The sequence below is a fragment of the Lepidochelys olivacea genome (genome assembly GCF_965140295.1).
Source record: "Lepidochelys olivacea isolate rLepOli2 genome assembly, chromosome: 1".
NCBI classification, from domain to species: domain Eukaryota; kingdom Metazoa; phylum Chordata; order Testudines; family Cheloniidae; genus Lepidochelys; species Lepidochelys olivacea.
The window spans coordinates 44,191,775-44,210,352 of record NC_140411.1 but is presented as its reverse complement, the minus strand read 5'-3'; the positions used below and the strand labels follow the sequence as shown (position 1 = coordinate 44,210,352).

The 18,578-nt window shown below is 42.8% G+C and overlaps 1 protein-coding gene across 2 annotated transcripts in view; it reads left to right on the top strand.

Moving 5' to 3' along the window:
• The window catches only part of MIPEP (mitochondrial intermediate peptidase), a 134,479-nt gene that overhangs the window by 60,299 nt on the left and 55,602 nt on the right, over positions 1–18,578 (top strand). Inside the window, exon 15 of one of the 2 annotated variants that reach the window (XM_084624661.1) lies at positions 1,271–1,345. The exons of the other annotated variant lie outside the window; for it this stretch is intronic. Coding sequence (XP_084480787.1) covers positions 1,271–1,345 — 75 coding nt within the window. The remainder of the gene's footprint in view (positions 1–1,270; positions 1,346–18,578) is intronic. 2 annotated transcript variants of the gene reach the window in all.

Here is an 18,578-nt window from a genome sequence, read left to right as displayed (position 1 = left end):
TAACTTCCAGATTCCATTGAGTTAATTGCTAACATTTTTCTCAGTTTTATATAATTTGGTATGCAATTGTTCTGTATATTTATTCTATGAACATCAACATCATTTGGTTTGAAGTCCTATCATTTGTACAGAATCTAAACATATGGCTATGGGATCAGAATCTGTAAACTTGGATGTATTAGTCCTTAAACACGTCAACACACTGTAAAACTTCAGGTATGCTTTTTGAGTTCGGTGTAATAGCAAACATCTGCGTTAAAGTGCAGAACCATTCCATAATATCATTTAACATGATGGCACGAACTGAGTTATTTTAACCCTGATTAACATACTTTAAAATACATCCAAAAAGAATATGCTTATTGGGAAAACTGATGTATTGAACTGCCTAAAGGTGGACTGACAAGAAATTTAGGGCCAGACATTCACCTACCAGTATTTTGAAAGATATGGCATAGAATAGTCTCTGGATGTATTTATAGAAATCTAGATGGAAAATCAAAAGAGAAAACTAGACTGAATATTGGGAAAATCAGTCAGTCTTCCAAGCGATGTGGTGGAGTATTTAAAATAATTTTAGTCATGTAAATGTGAAGCATAGATTAGGTTTTATTAAAAATATCAAGAATATTGTTCAGTTTTGCAAAACATCTTCATATTGATAAATAAGTAGGATCTGAACCAATACTCAGTGAAGACAATGAATAGACTCCTATTGACTTCATTTGAGATTGGATCAGGCCCATATGGATTTGTACTAGACATGCTCAAACATCAAAAGAATTTTTTTACTTCTAATATCTGCCACTGAAGATTAGACTGGATGACCCTGGGGCACTGCCTGCAACAGCTGTGTTTTACTGTCTGAAATAATAGTCATAATATTTTAAATAGGTACATGTTGATAGCAAAGTATTGTTTTATAAATATGCATCTATGAGACAATAAATGGTTATCCCAGGTTACTAGTTAAAAAGCAGTGCCAATTATGTAGTCTGCCATTCTGTGTTTGCATGTTCAAACCTTCTGTTTGACAAATTAGTACTTGTTGATATTTAATAGAATATCTTCATCCTTGTCAGTTTTTCAGTCTAAAGTGTTTTCTAAAAGTCATAATTGTTTTAAAAATTACAGTAAAAATCCATTATATGTTTTACTTTTATGTTCTGTTTGTCTTCCTCAGTCAGAAGTACTGTACATTAAATGTTCTCAAACAATGTACTTAATTTACTTAATTCTAAATGTATTGTGGCTTTTTTCTTTCTTCAAGTCACTGCCAAAAAGCATGGTGTCACGACTCTGCGAATCTAAAAAGATTTGTGCTGCAGCTGATATGCAACTTCAGGTATGTTCTTTGGCTTCAGGTTTCTCCACCACTAAATCTGAAACGACTTCCTAAATTTATAGGAACTAATATCAGATTAATTTGACTCTATTAATTTGTAAAATCTTACAAATTTTTCTAATTTAACACTTAGTGTTGTATCTGTGCTGTCTAAACAAATGCAAAATATTTAAACAATTGTTTTCAACTTCATTTTAATATGTTTTGGTCAACATTGTCAGTTGTCTGCATAAAGTTGGTGTTTTAATATGGATTTAGATGCTTATCTTTAGATACACAGCTTTGAAAATGGTTGCCTTTCACGCTTAAAAAAGTTTTAACAGGAAGCCATGAATTAAAATGACAGGTTTCAGAGTAACAGCCGTGTTAGTCTGTATTCGCAAAAAGAAAAGGAGTACTTGTGGCACCTTAGAGACTAACCAATTTATTTGAGGCTCATGCTCAAATAAATTGGTTAGTCTCTAAGGTGCCACAAGTACTCCTTGAATTAAAATGGTACTTGATATTTTGTTTACTGAATGTTTTAAAATATCTCAAATATAAATTGAAAACAAAAGTATGCTGAAGTAGCCATCTTTGGTTGTATTTACTCTGACCAAAATTTTCAAACCTGGGACCCTACATTTAAGCTCACAAATCCATTGTGTGGCTCCGAAATAAAACCAATTTAATTATCAAAAATATGGAGCACCTTTAAATCTCACTAAACTCTGTGTGAGCTGGAGATGCTGAGTACCTTTTGAAAATCAGCACAGTGTTATTTAGGTGATGAAATATGGATTTTGGTTTCCTGACAAAAGCAGTCAGGTTTGAAAATATTGGTTTTTATTACTAAAAGGACACTGTCAAAGTTTTTAGGTCTAAAATCTGATCTACCTTATTATATTGTTATTGTTGTTGCTAAGTTCATGCAGTTCTGTCTGGCTTTTCTAGAACAACAGTTTCAATGCTTTCTTTAAAAAGAAAAACTCCTCTGCTCAGCATTAGTGCACTGCTCTGCACTCACAATTGGTGAACTTGTGCAACTGAGTAAAAACAATATTAGTAAGAAAATACATGTCCATTTCCACCTTCTAAGTCTTAGCATTATAATGAAAGGGGAGTTAAAACTTAGGTAAAATATGTTAGTCTTTCACTCTTCTTTTTTTAATAAAAAACCACAATACATATATGTCATTGTTGAAACAGGGAGCTTGTTTCCTCAATCCTAATAGAGCAATTACCGGTAAAAGTTAATAGTCACAAAGGCATTCAGATTAGCTATGTTTTTCATACTGATTAGTCAGCTTGTGTTTATATTCTGCTAACGCTTATTTTGTATGATTTTTCTTTATTCTTTTTTCCCTATGCTAAATACGTTTGTTTGTTTTTTACCACGATTGGTATAGCTTTAAAGTGAGGAAAACTGCTTTTAGGTGCTCCAAACAGGAGCACGCAGTCTCTTTTTAACAAATGCAGAAGCAAGAATCAGGTGGCAGTTTGGACAGTTGGGCAAAGGCTAGGGATTTGTGATTTCTTCTCTCTAAAAGATGTCCCAAAGACTGTGTGTCCTTCTCTACCAGCAACTGTTGAGTTTAAGTAAAACTGATTTTTAAAATGTCTTAATTAAACCTGTGCAAACTGCTGTGTGGACACGTCTGTTGATTTAAAACTGGTTATAATAGTTGAGCTTATATCTGTAAATTTACCTGTGCAAATTAAACTAATAAGCCAGGTTTATAGCAGGTTGAGTATCTACACAGGTTTGCACTGATTTAACTAAGTCAGTTTTTTAAGTCACACTTTTAGTTAAACCATTGCAACTTTGGGTGTCACTGGCCATGGTGGGTTCTGTGAGAGCTAAGTGATGTGGAGCGGAGCACTACTTTACCTTTGTAATGTGAAAGCAGTGAAATGCCCCTGACAGTTCTGATTTTGAAATGCATAATTGTTGCTTATAATTGTTTTCGTATACAGACATGCTATGCTACTAAATCTGAGAGAGATCTGAGCGAGATTGTTTGCAGTGTAGAAGGAATCCATACAAGAATTAAATCAGAATTGCTCCAAACTGTACAACAGTTCTGAAAAAGCAAAATTTAATACTGATGAATGAATACTCAAAAAAACAAACAAACAAACAAACAAAAACGCTGTTCATGAGAGCCACTAATTTTGATTAATCCACCAGGGTACAGACCAGTAATTGATTTGAAATTCTGAAGTGGTGGACATGTGCTTTCAAACACAGACATTCTTTGTTCAGTAATATCTGTACTAGCAATAGAGCCCAAGGATTTCCTTTCAGCAGTCAATTTGTATTTGTCCTGGACCAGAGTTGCCATAAGCATTTGCCTCTCTATTTCAATGCGTCTTGAGAGAATCTAACGATAATGCCAGCTGGTGCATATAAACTAATCCCAGATAAAAAGACTGGTTGATGGTCGTTTCAGTTATTTAGTTCACAAAAATTGTTCCTGGAGACGGGTGGATGGTGGTGAATACAGAGTTCCCACATGCCTTTGTAGAGATGTGTATTGTTTTCTGTGTAGTTATTTAAAGTTATAATCATTGGAATAAACTCTTGTATTTATTTTTAATTTAGTTAACTAGATATGTTCTCCTACATACATATTAATGTCCGAATAACCACATTCATTGCACACAAATTGGTAAAGAGCTTACTTATAACTGAAGACTCAAACTCATTTTCTTCAAAATTAGCAAAAGCACTTTGAGGGCTAAGTGCCATCCATGCCATTCATTATTTGACCTTTTGAAAATGAAAATGTTCGAATTTTCCAAGAGTAGGGAAATATCATAAATGTGTTTTAGCCTATTCAAAAAATAAATAGAACAATTTTCAGGTAACTTCTACTAATTTTTTATGGTATCTAAAAATAGGAGAATGAAATTAAATTGCTTTTTCATCCATAAACTTCAGTTTTGCTATAATAATTTCAGCTTTTGTGATCTCCAGCAGATTCTGGAGAGAAATGAGGAAACTTGAGTTCTGTACTCTACATTTAAATACACATCTTTTCAATATGCATATTGTTGTCATGTGGAGTAATCTCCTGTAAGCTTGGGCCTGCAGTAACTTTATTGGCACAGTATCAGAGGGGTAGCCGTGTTAGTCTGTATCAACAAAAACAATGAGGAGTCTGATGGCACCTTAAAGACTAACAGATTTATTAGGGCATAATCTTTTTTGGTTAAAAAACTACTTCTTCAGATGCATGGAGTGAAAATTACAGATACAAGCATAAATATACTGGCACATGAAGAGAAGGGAATCACTTTACAAGTGGAGAACCGGTGATGAAAAGGCCAATTCAGTCAGGGTGGATGTGGTCCACTCCCAATAATTGATGAGGAGGTGTCAATACCAGGAGAGGGAAAATTGCTTTTGTAGTAAGCCAGCCAGTCCCTATTCAAGCCCAAACTGATGGTGGTGAGTTTGCAAATGAATTGTAGCTCTGCAGTTTCTCTTTGAAATCTGTTTTTGAAGTTTTTTTGTTGTAGGATGACTACTTTTAAACCTGTTATTGAATGTCCAAGGAGACAGAAGTGTTCTGTTTGGCCTATGTACATGGCAGAGGGGCATTGCTGGCACATGATGGCATATATCACATTAGTAGATGTGCAGGTGAATGAGCCCCTAATGGTGTGGCTGATATGGTTGGGTCCTATGGTGGTGTCGCTAGAGTAGATGTGGGGACAGAGTAGGCAACGGGGTTTGTTACAGGGATTGGTTCCTGGGTTAGTGTTTCTGTTGTGTGGATTGTAGTTGCTGGTGAGTATTTGCTTCAGGTTAGGGGGCTGTCTGTAAGCGAGGACTGGCCTGCCTCCCAAGGTCTGTGAGAGTGAGGGATCGTTTTCCAGGATAGGCTGTAGATCGTTGATGATGTGCTGGAGAGGTTTTAGCTGGGGGCTGTATGTGATGGCCAGTGGTGTTCTGTTATTTTCCTTGTTGCGCCTGTCCTGTAGTAGGTGACTTCTGGGTACCCGTCTCGCTCTGTCAATCTGTTTCCCCACTTCCCCAGGTGGGTATTGTAGTTTTAAGAATTCTTCATAAAGATCTTGTAGGTGTTTGTCTCTGTCTGAGGGATTGGAGCAAATACGATTGTATCTTAGGGCTTGGCTGTAGACAATGGATCATGTGATGTGTCCTGGATGGAAGCTGGATGCATGTAGATAAGAATAGTGGTCAGTAGGTTTCCGGTATAAGGTGATGTTTATGTGACCATCACTTATTTGTACTGTAGCGTCCAGGAAGTGGATCTCTTGTGTGGACTGGTCCAGGCTGAGGTTGATGGTGGAGTGGAAATTGTTGAAATCCAGGTGGAATTCTTCAACGGCCACGTTCCCAAGATGTCATCAATGTAGCACAAGTAGAGGAGGGGCGCTAAGGGACGAGAGCTGAGGAGGCATTTTTCTAAGACGGCCATAAAAATGTTGGCATACCATGGGGCCATGCGGGTACCAATAGCAGTGCCGCTGACTTGAAGGTATCAGTTGTCCCCAAATCTGAAATGGTCGTGGATGAGGACAAAGTTACAAAGCTTAGGCACCAGGTGTACTGTGGCCTCATGAGGGATACTGTTCCTGACAGCTTCTAGTCCATCCTCATGTGGAATACTTGTGTAAAGAGCTTCTACATCCACGATGGCCAGGATGGTGTTTTCAGGAAAATCACCAATGCACTGTAGTTTCCTCAGGAAGTTGGTGGTGTCTCGAAGATAGCTAGGAGTGCTGGTAACGTAGGGCCTGGGAGAGAGTCCAAACAGCCAGATAATCCTGCTGTAAGAGTGCCAGTGCCTGAGATGATGGGGCGTCCAGGATTTCCAGGTTTATGGATATTGGTAGCAGATATGTTCTGGAAATGGCCCAACTTGATTATCATACACATTGTAAGGAGAGTGATCACTTTAGATAAGCTATTACCAGCAGGAGAGTGGGGTGGGAGGAGGTATTGTTTCATGGTCTCTGTGTATATATGGTCTTCTGCAGTTTCCACAGTATGCATCCGATGAAGTGAGCTGTAGCTCACAAAAGCTTATGCTCAAATAAATTGGTTAGTCTCTAAGGTGCCACAAGTACTCCTTTTCTTTTTGCGAATACAGACTAACACGGCTGCTACTCTGAAACTTACCAGAGTTTATCATTTTGGAAATCTAATTGAAAGGTTTATTAAGCTGCTATATGTTTTGAAGAGAGTAATTCAAACAGAAGTAACATAATCCTTTGGAAATGTTTACATTTAGTTATAAAGACGTAGATAGTCCAAACCAAATCTATGATAATGAATGAATTCTGGCTAAGTCGCAAGCTGTCAGTGGGTTTGGATTTTTTTTACCCAATCATAAGACTTTCAAAGAAATAACTGAGCGTGCTACATAAGACACAATTCCATTTTAGTCAGATCATCTCAACTTTTTTCTTCTGAGGCCCCCTGTAGCATCTTATAAAAACTCCACGACCCACCTGCCACAACAACTGTTTTTTTGCATAGAAAAGCCAGGGCCAGCATTAGGGGGGTAGCAAGCTAAGTTGCTCAGGCTTTGGCTTCAGCCCTGCATGGCAGGGCTCAGGCTCAGGCTTGGGCTTTCTGCCCTGGGTCCCATAGCCCTACTTAGTGAACCCCCTGAAACCTGCTTGCGGCCCACCAGGAGGTGCGGGACGCCTGGTTGAGAGCTGCTGATGTAAATGACTCGCTCAGCTTTTTCACAGTACCGTCTCCCAAGTTCCCTATTTCGTGTATAGATTTTTTTTTTTAAAAGAAAGGAGTAGAGGGGCCCAGAGGTTATAAAAGAAAGGGTCTCTCACCTGTCATTGTTTGGGGGGGGGGGGAAGAGAGAGAAGGAAGCTAACTGGGTGTGAGAGAGACTCTATGATTTGGAGGAGAAGCCCTGTGCAGGAGGGTGCGATCCTGGATCCCCTGAAGTACTCTGATTAAATGGCTAAATTTCAGTACCCAGAAAGATAATGGAGCAAGTAATCAAGCAATCAATTTGCAACCACCTAGAAGAAAATAAAATGAAAAGTAACAGCGTGGATTTGTCAAGAACAAATCATGTCAAACCAACCTAATAGCTTTCTTTGACAGGGTAACAAGCCTTGTGGATAAGGGGGAAGCGGTAGATGTGGTATATCTTGATTTTAGTAAGGCTTTTGATACCATCTTGCATGACCTTCTCATAAACAATCTGAGGAAATACAACCTAGATAGAGCTACTATAAGGTTGGGGGGGAGTGCATAACTGTTTGGAAAAACATTCCCAAAGAGTAGTTACCAGTGATTCACAGTCAAACTGGAGGGGCATATGAAGTAGGGTCCCACAGGTATCGGTTCTGGGTCTGGTTCTGTTCAATATCTTCATCAACGATCTAGATAATAGCATAGAGAGTACACTTATAAAGTTTGTGGATGATACCAAACTGGGAGGGGTTGCAAGTGCTTTGAAGAATAGAATTAAAATTCAAAATGATCTGGACAAACTGGAGAAATGGTCTGAGGTGAATAGGATGAAATTCAGTAAGGACAAATGCAAAGTACTCCACTTAGGGAGGAACAGTCAGTAGCACACATACAAAACAGGAAATGTCTGCCTAAGAAGGAGTACTCCCAGAAAGGGATCTGAAGGTCATAGTGGATCACAACCTAAATATGAATCAACAGTGTAACGCTGTTACCAAAAAAACGAACATAATTATGGGATATATTATCAGGAATGTTGTAAGCAAGACACAAGAAATAATTCCACTCTACTCTCTGCTGATTAGGCCTCAACTGGAGAATTGTGTCCATTTCTGGGCGCCACATTTCAGGTAAGATGTGGACAAATTGGAAAAAGTCCAGAGAAGAGCAACAAAAAAGATTCAAGGTCTAGAAAACATGACCTTTGAGGGAAGATTGAAAAAGTTTGGTTTGTTTAGTCTGGAGAAGAGAAGATTGAGAGGGGACATAAGTTTTCAAGTACATAAAAGGCTGTTACAAGGAGGAGGGAGAAAAATTGCTCTCCTTAACCTCTGAAGATAGGACAAGAAGCAATGGGCTTAAATTGCAGCAAGGGCAGTTTTGGTTGGACATTAGGAAAAACTTCCTAACTCTCAGGGTCATTAAGCATTGGAATAAATTGCTTGGGAATGTTGTGGAATCTCCATCATTGGAGATTTTTTAAGGGCAGGTTAAACAAACACCTGTCAGGAATCGTTTAGATTATACTTAGTCCTTCCATGAGTGCAGGGGATTAGACTAGATGACCTCTCGAGATTCCCTCCAATACTACAATTCTAGGATTCTAAATCCCTGTCATAAATATAAAGGGAAAGGTAAACCCCTTTGAAATCCCTCCTGGCCAGGGGAAAGCTCCTCTCACCTGTAAAGGGTTAAGAAGCCTAAAGGTAACCTCGCTGGCACCTGACCAAAATGACCAATGAGGAGACAAGATACTTTCAAAAGCTGGGAGGAGGGAGAGAAACAAAGGGTTTCTGTCTGTCTATATGCTGTTTCTGCTGGGGATAGACCAGGAATGGAGTCTTAGAACTTTTAGTAAGTAATCTAGCTAGGTATGCGTTAGATTATGATTTCTTTAAATGGCTGAGAAAAGAATTGTGCTGAATAGAATAACTATTTCTGTCTGTGTATCTTTTTTGTAACTTAAGGTTTTGCCTAGAGGGGTTCTCTATGTTTTGAATCTAATTACCCTGTAAGGTATCTACCATCCTGATGTTACAGGGGGGATTTCTTTACTTCTATTTACTTCTATTTCTATGAAAAGTCTTCTTGTAAGAAAACTGAATGCTTTTTCATTGTTCTCAGATCCAAGGGTTGGGTCTGTGGTCACCTATGCAAATTGGTGAGGCTTTTTATCCAACATTTCCCAGGAAAGGGGGGGGGTGCAAGTGTTGGGAAGAGAACCACTTGTTCATTGTTCTTAAGATCCAAGGGTCTGGGTCTGTTGTCACCTAGGCAAATTGGTGAGGCTTTTTACCAAACCTTGTCCGGGAAGTGGGGTGCAAGGTTTTGGGAAGTATTTTGTGGGGAAAGACGTTTCCAAACAGCTCTTCCCCAGTGACCGTATTTGTTTGGTGGTGGTAGCGGCCAATCCAAGGACAAAGGGTGGAATATTTTGTACCTTGGGGAAGTTTTGACCTAAGCTGGTAAAGATAAGCTTAGGAGGTTTTTCATGCAGGTTCCCACATCTGCACCCTAGCGTTCAGAGTGGGGAAGGAACCTTGACATGGTGGCATAGTGGTGGGATTAACCTGAAATCATTTTGAGATCCAGTTGAGATTTTTTGAACTAGAAATACAGATTTTGAAAAGGAAATTTTTGTTTTCCTTTGGAAAGGAAGTCCAGAAAGCAGCTTTGAAACTGAAAGCAGCTTGGTTTCTCTCTGCTTTGTGGCCAAGCAGAGACAAAAGGGGATTACCTTTGTGAATTGCAGGTTTTCTTTGCCTGGAGGCAGGGTACTTAACTCCTGCAGGGAAATTCACAGTCTTCCAACCCAGAGGTTTTTTTTTCCCTAAAAGTAAACGGGGGGGGGTGTTCTACCCATTTGCCTGGAGACAAAATTGGCAGGGTTTTTTTTTAGGATTTTGATTTTTTACAAGGAGCACAAGTTTAAAAAGGAAATTTTTTTTCTTTGGGCTGCTGGTAAGCAGGTTTCCAAGTAGTTGGAGGTTTTTTGCTTTGATTTGGGCCCAGAGCAAAGACAAGGGAATTGTCTTTTTCTGTAGGCTGACAATCACTATCAGAGAATAGGTATTCTATTCCAGCACAGCAAAATTTTACAGCCAAGTTTTGTTTGTTTATTTCTAAACCTCGGGTGTAAAGTTAGTTAAAAACAGAGAGGTTAGAATGACAAAATCCATGGCTCGACAAAAGATGGAATTAGCCAGATTTCAGGCTGAGGAAAGACAAAGGGAACATGAAAGACAGATAGAACTCATGCGGCTGCAGAAGGAGGAGAAGGAACAAGAAAGGGAGGCAGCGAGAGAGGCAGCGAAAGGGGCACAACAACACCAAGCGGCTGCTCACAGGAGAGCTATGGAAGCAAGGGACAAAGAACTGGAGGAGAAGGAAAAAGAGAGGAAGTATGTGGAGGAGATAGAGAAGATAAAGGCTCAGCAGAATATCCCAACAAACCCTAGCAATCCTTCTCCAAGTACCACTTCCCATCCCAGAAAGTTCCCCACCTACAAAGCAGGCGATGATACTGAGGCCTTCCTCGAAAACTTCGAAAGGGCCTGCCTTGGGTACAATATCTCTACTGACCAATACATGGTAGAGCTGAGGCCGCAGCTCAGTGGACCCTTAGCTGAGGTGGCAGCTGAAATGCCTAAAGAACACATGAACAAGTATGAACTGTTTAAATCCAAGGCGAGAGTCAGAATGGGGATAACACCCGAGCAATCTCGTCGGAGGTTCAGAGCCCTAAGGTGGAAACCAGACGTGTCATTTACCCGACATGCCTACCACATTGTGAAACATTGGGATGCCTGGATATCAGGAGCAAGTGTTGAATCTCCAGTAAATTTGCCCTTCCTAATGCAAATGGAACAATTCTTAGAGGGTGTTCCTGAGGAAATAGAAAGATACATCCTAGATGGGAAGCCCAAAACTGTAATCGAGGCAGGAGAGATTGGAGCCAGATGGGTGGAGGTGGCAGAGAAGAAGAAAACTGGTCACAGTTGGAGCGGAGACCAGAAGGGACAACCCCAGACCACACCCTATTACCGGGGGCCGCCCAAGGCCCCACCTACCTCCCAAAGAACCCTCTAGACACCTTATCGTCCCACCACCCCATTCTCCAGCAACCCACCTCGCCCCAGTGACCCGTCAGCTGGACGATGTTTTAAATGTAACGAGCTGGGGCATGTAAAGGCCAACTGCCCCAAGAACCCCAACAGATTACAGTTCATTGCACTGGAATCACACCAGAGGTCTGCAGGCCCAGATACCTCCCAGATACCCTTGGAGCGGAGGGAAACTGTGAGTGCGGGCGGGAAGAAGGTCACCGCGTGGAGGGACACCGGAGCACAAGTGTCAGCTATCCATGCTTCCTTAGTGGACCCCAATTTAATCAACCCAGAGACCCAAGTGACGATTCAACCCTTCAAGTCCAACTCTTTCAATTTGCATACAGCCAAGTTGCCTGTCCAGTACAAGGGCTGGTCAGGAACGTGGACAATGATGATTATCTCATCCCCATGTTGTTGGGGGAAGACTTGGCCAATCATGTGAAGCAGGCCAATAGGGTGGGAACGGTCACCCGCAGCCAGGCTAAACAAGCCGTGAGGCCTAGCTCTGTTCCGGAAACTTCTATCAGGACCTGGTCAGAGGTGATGGACCTGGACCCCAGGCCAACGTCTGCAACAGCAGTAGTGGATCCAGTCCCAGAGACCCAGACGGACCCAGTCCCAGAACCGGAACCAGCCGAACAACCAACACCAGAACCATTGTCAGCACTGAATCCAGTACTTGCAACCTCAACACCAGAGGGCCCCACCGAACCTGAACTGGCAGCAGCCGATAACCCTACACAAGAGGCTCAGCCGGAGCCTGAATACCAACATAGTGCACCAGCGGAGAGTGGTTCACATTCAACAGAAACAGCTCCATCCCCTATATCGCTTCCAGAGGGACCAAGCCTAGGTCCACAATCCCATGAGGAACTGATGTCTCCAACATCAAGGGAACAGTTCCAGACCAAACAGGAAGCAGATGAAAGCCTCCAGAGAGCTTGGACGGCGGCACGGAGCAACCCACCGCCTCTCAGCTCTTCTAATCGATCCAGGTTTGTTGTAGAAAGAGGACTTTTATACAAGGAAACTCTTTCTGGTGGACACCAGGAAGACTGGCATCCTCAGAGACAGTTGGTAGTTCCAACTAAATACCGGGCCAAGCTCTTGAGCTTAGCCCATGATCACCCTAGTGGCCATGCTGGGGTGAACAGGACCAAAGACCGTTTGGGGGGGTCATTCCACTGGGAGGGAATGGGCAAGGATGTTTCTACCTATGTCCAGTCTTGTGAGGTGTGCCAAAGAGTGGGAAAACCCCAAGACCAGGTCAGAGCCCCTCTCCAGCCACTCCCCATCATTGAAGTTCCATTTCAGCAAGTAGCTGTGGATATTCTGGGTCCTTTTCCGAAAAAGACACCCAGAGGAAAACAGTACATACTGACTTTCATGGATTTTGCCACCCGATGGCCGGAAGCAGTAGCTCTAAGCAACACCAGGGCTAAAAGTGTGTGCCAGGCACTAGCAGACATTTTTGCCAGGGTAGGTTGGCCCTCCGACATCCTCACAGATGCAGGGACTAATTTCCTGGCAGGAACTATGGAAAACCTTTGGGAAGCTCATGGGGTAAATCACTTGGTTGCCACTCCTTACCACCATCAAACAAATGGCATGGTGGAGAAGTTTAATGGAACTTTGGGGGCCATGATACGTAAATTCGTAAATGAGCACTCCAATGATTGGGACCTAGTGTTGCAGCAGTTGCTCTTTGCCTACAGAGCTGTACCACACCCCAGTTCAGGGTTTTCCCCGTTTGAACTTGTATGTGACCGTGAGGTTAAGGGGCCATTGCAGTTGGTGAAGCAGCAATGGGAGGGATTTACACCTTCTCCAGGAACTAACATTCTGGACTTTGTAACCAACCTACAAAACACCCTCCGAACCTCTTTAGCCCTTGCTAAAGAAAACTTACAGGATGCTCAAAAAGAGCAAAAAGCCTGGTATGATAAACATGCCAGAGAGCGTTCCTTCAAAGTAGGAGACCAGGTCATGGTCTTAAAGGCGCTCCAGGCCCATAAAATGGAAGCATCGTGGGAAGGGCCATTCACGGTCCAGGAGCGCCTGGGAGCTGTTAATTATCTCATAGCATTCCCCACCTCCAACCGAAAGCCTAAGGTGTACCATATTAATTCTCTAAAGCCCTTTTATTCCAGAGAATTAAAGGTTTGTCAGTTTACAGCCCAGGGAGGAGATGACGCTGAGTGGCCCGAAGGTGTCTACTACGAAGGGAAATGTGCTGGTGGTGTGGAAGAGGTGAACCTCTCCATGACCCTTGGGCGTATGCAGCGACAGCAGATCCAGGAGCTGTGCACTAGCTACGCGCCAACGTTCTCAGCCACCCCAGGACTGACTGAACGGGCATACCACTCCATTGACACAGGTAATGCTCACCCAATTAGGGTCCAACCTTACTGGGTGTCTCCTCAAGCTAAAACTGCTATAGAACGGGAGATCCAGGATATGTTACAGATGGGTGTAATCCACCCCTCTGGAAGTGCATGGGCATCTCCAGTGGTTCTAGTTCCCAAACCAGATGGGGAAATATGTTTTTGCATGGACTACCGTAAACTAAATGCTGTAACTTGCCCAGACAACTATCCAGTGCCACACACAGATGAACTATTAGAGAAACTGGGACGGGCCCAATTCATCTCTACCTTGGACTTAACCAAGGGGTACTGGCAGGTACCGCTAGATGAATCTGCCAAGGAAAGGTCAGCCTTCACCACACATCTTGGGCTGTATGAATTTAATGTACTCCCTTTCGGGCTGTGAAATGCACCCACCACCTTCCAAAGACTTGTAGATGGTCTCCTAGCGGGATTAGGAGAATATGCAGTCGCCTACCTTGACGATGTGGCCATATTTTCGGATTCCTGGGCAGACCACCTGGAACATCTACAAAAAGTCCTTGAGCGCATAAGGGAGGCAGGACTAACTGTTAAGGCTAAGAAGTGTCAAATAGGCCTAAACAGAGTGACTTACCTTGGACACCAAGTGGGTCAAGGAACTATCAGCCCCCTACAGGCCAAAGTGGATGCTATCCAAAAGTGGCCTGTCCCAAAGTCAAAGGAACAGGTTCAATCCTTCTTAGGCTTGGCCGGTTATTACAGACGATTTGTACCGCAATACAGCCAAATCACCGCCCCACAGACAGACCTAACCAAACAGAAACAGCCAAATGCTGTTCAGTGGACCGAAAAGTGTCAGAAGGCCTATAACAAGCTTAAAGCGACACTCATGTCTGACCCTGTACTAAGGGCCCCAGACTTTGACAAACCGTTCCTAGTAACCACAGATGCGTCCGAGCGTGGTGTGGGAGCAGTTTTAATGCAGAAAGGACCTGATCAAGAATTCCATCCTGTAGTGTTTCTCAGCAAAAAACTGAGAGGGAAAGCAACTGGTCAGTCACTGAAAAAGAATGTTACGCCATTGTCTACGCTCTGGATAAGCTACGCCCATGTATTTGGGGACGGCGTTTCCACCTGCAAACCGACCATGCTGCACTGAAGTGGCTTCACACCGTCAAAGAAACTAACAAAAAACTTCTTCGGTGGAGTTTAGCTCTCCAAGATTTTGATTTCAACATCCAACACATCTCAGGAGCTTTTAACAAAGTGGCTGATGCACTCTCCCGTGAAAGTTTCCCAGAATCAACTGGTTAACAATATTTTCTACATCTCAAGGACGATTTTAGTCTTTATCTACTTGGTAGTATATTTAGAGATGCATGTGTCTTATTAACTCTGTTTTTCCTAGAGCTCCAGGAAGAAATCCCAGCCAGTGTTTCACCCTAGCTGAGATTTGGGGGGCGTGTCATAAATATAAAGGGAAGGGTAACCCCCTTTGAAATCCCTCCTGGCCAGGGGAAAGCTCCTCTCACCTGTAAAGGGTTAAGAAGCCTAAAGATAACCTCGCTGGCACCTGACCAAAATGACCAATGAGGAGACAAGATACTTTCAAAAGCTGGGAGGAGGGAGAGAAACAAAGGTCTGTGGGTCTGTCTATATGCTAGTTTCTGCCGGGGATAGACCAGGAATGGAGTCTTAGAACTTTTAGTAAGTAATCTAGCTAGGTATGCGTTAGATTATGATTTCTTTAAATGGCTGAGAAAAGAATTGTGCTGAATAGAATAACTATTTCTGTCTGTGTATCTTTTTTGTAACTTAAGGTTTTGCCTAGAGGGGTTCTCTATGTTTTTAATCTAATTACCCTGTAAGGTATCTACCATCCTGATGTTACAGGGGGGATTTCTTTACTTCTATTTACTTCTATTTACTTTTATTTCTATGAAAAGTCTTCTTGTAAGAAAACTGAATGTTTTTTCATTGTTCTCAGATCCAAGGGTTTGGGTCTGTGGTCACCTATGCAAATTGGTGAGGCTTTTTATCCAACATTTCCCAGGAAAGGGGGGGTGCAAGTGCTGGGAGGATTGTTCACTGTTCTTAAGATCCGAGGGTCTGGGTCTGTAGTCACCTAGGCAAATTAGTGAGGTTTTTTACCAAACCTTGAAGCTGGATATGAGTCAGCAGTGTGCCCTTGTTGCCAAGACGGCCAATGGCATTTTGGGATGTATAAGTAGGGGCATAGCGAGCAGATCGAGGGACGTGATCGTTCCCCTCTATTCGACATTGGTGAGGCCTCATCTGGAGTACTGTGTCCAGTTTTGGGCCCCACACTACAAGAAGGATGTGGATAAATTGGAGAGAGTCCAACGAAGGGCAACAAAAATGATTAGGGGTCTAGAACACATGACTTATGAGGAGAGGCTGAGGGAGCTGGGATTGTTTAGCCTGCAGAAGAGAAGAATGAGGGGGGATTTGATAGCTGCTTTCAACTACCTGAAAGGGGGTTCCAAAGAGGATGGCTCTAGACTGTTCTCAATGGTAGCAGATTACAGAACGAGGAGTAATGGTCTCAAGTTGCAGTGGGGGAGGTTTAGATTGGATATTAGGAAAAACTTTTTCACTAAGAGGGTGGTGAAACACTGGAATGCGTTACCTAGGGAGGTGGTAGAATCTCCTTCCTTAGAGGTTTTTAAGGTCAGGCTTGACAAAGCCCTGGCTGGGATGATTTAACTGGGAATTGGTCTTGCTTCGAGCAGGGGGTTGGACTAGATGACCTTCAGGGGTCCCTTCCAACCCTGATATTCTATGATTCTATGATTGTCCAGGAAGTGGGGTGCAAGGTTTTGGGAAGTATTTTGGGGGGAAAGACGTTTCCAAACAGCTCTTCCCCAGTAACCAGTATTTGTTTGGTGGTGGTAGAGGCCAATCCAAGGACAAAGGGTGGAATATTTTGTACCTTGGGGAAGTTTTGACCTAAGCTGGTAAAGATAAGCTTAGGAGGTTTTTCATGCAGGTCCCCACATCTGTACCCTAGCGTTCAGAGTGGAGAAGGAACCTTGACAATCCCAAACAAAGAACTCTTGAGTGGTGAGGAAATTAAGGAAGGGAATGATAAATTGGAATTCTGTTGGTTTGTGTGGATCGGTATATCTCATATGTTGTTTAAAGTAAAGGATAAGTGTTTTAGAATCCCTTCTGCAATGTCTATGAGTTACATGTTTCAGCTAAACTGTACAGCAGAGTGCTCACAAGGCTGAAATTATGAGAAAGGGTATGCTTAAGCAACTGGTGTATCTTGGCAGGGGGTGGTGGTGGTTCTGAGAATCTAAGGCAGCTGGACCCTGAGTTCCCACTTCTGTGAAGGCGTAACAGACACTGTGCCCAGCGTAGGGTGACCAGATGTCCCTATTTTATAGGGACAGTCCCAGTATTGGGGGCTTTGTCTTATATAGGCGCCTATTACCACCCATCCCCTGTGACTTGCTAGCTGGTCACCCTAGCCCAGTGGGATGTATTCCAGAGAGACCAAAGAAACAGTGCCGGAGGCTACCCAGACAAAGGGAAGCTTAGAAACACATGGGTCTGGCATGTGAGACTGAAACATGGCAGCCTGGTGAATGTCCAGCAGGGGGAGCTTTAACAGCGCCATGACAAATGTCTGATAGAAACTTTAATCTCGTTATATTTCAGAAAAAGCCATTTCTGTTTGGTTTGGATTTGCATGATAGCGCAGAACTAGTACACAGTCAATCTGCTGAATTGTCTCAGAGCTCCCAAAGCAGTAAAGGAGTTAATATAGTAGTATGGTATTACATGAGTATTGATAAAGGATAAGACATTAATGTTACCTCCTGACAGCAAGAATCACAGATTCATCTCCTTCCAGCAGGAGCACAGTGGTTTCCTCTGAAACATCCAGGTGCTCCACTCAGATGTTGGGGAGGGGCTGGAGTTAACTATTTCTTTGTAACCCCTAAAGATATTTATTTCAGTGGGATTTGGACTGGGCCACTTTTTCCACAGGCAAGAAATCCTGTATGGGTCCCTACAGTGCTTAGTGTAGCTGGTGCTCCACCTAACAGTTGGTCATCCTACTGCAGTCTGACTCCTGGTTTAGGCATAATGTCTGTCTCCATCAACTCGTTGCAGAATATTGTGAATTGGACAATTGTTTCTCATTTTGTCTGCCCCACAAAACTCCCACAAAACATTTAGTTTCACAAATCAACATGCTGCTTGTCCATTTCCCACTCTATGACCTCCAACCCTGAAAAACCCTCAGCACCTCTCATACAATTCCTGAGTCCTATAAAAGTCCCACATATGCTGCTCCAAGTACCTGTAAAATATCGATCTCTTTCAGTAGCACTTCTTTCCTAATTCCTTTACCTCTTCTTATGCCTGGGACCCTGACAAACTGAACATCTGAAGAAGTGGTTCGGGACTATTTAGAAAAGCTGGACGTGCACAAGTCCATGGGGCCGGATGCGTTGCATCCGAGAGTGCTAAAGGAATTGGCGGATGTGATTGCAGAGCCATTGGCCATTATCTTTGAAAACTCATGGCAATCCGGGAAGGTCCCGGACGACTGGAAAAAGGCTAATGTAGTGCCCATCTTTAAAAAAGGGAAGAAGGAGGATCCTGGGAACTACAGGCCAGTCAGCCTCACCTCAGTCCACGGAAAAATCGTGGAGCAGGTCCTCAAGGAATCAATTCTGAAGCACTTAGACGAGAGGAAAGTGATCAGGAACAGTCAGCATGGATTCACCAAGGGAAAGTCATACCTGACTAATCTAATTGCCTTCTATGATGAGATAACTGGTTCTGTGGATGAAGGGAAAGCAGTGGACGTGTTATTCCTTGACTTTAGCAAAGCTTTTGACACGATCTCCCACAGTACTCTTGTCAGCAAGTTAAAGAAGTGTGGGCTGGATGGATGCACTACAAGGTGGGTAGAAAGTTTGCTAGATTGTCGGGCTCAACGGGTAGTGATCAATGGCTCCATGTCTAGTTAGCAGCCGGTGTCTAGCAGAGTGCCCCAAGGGTTGGTCCTGGGGATGGTTTTGTTCAATATCTTCATTAATGATCTGGAGGATGGT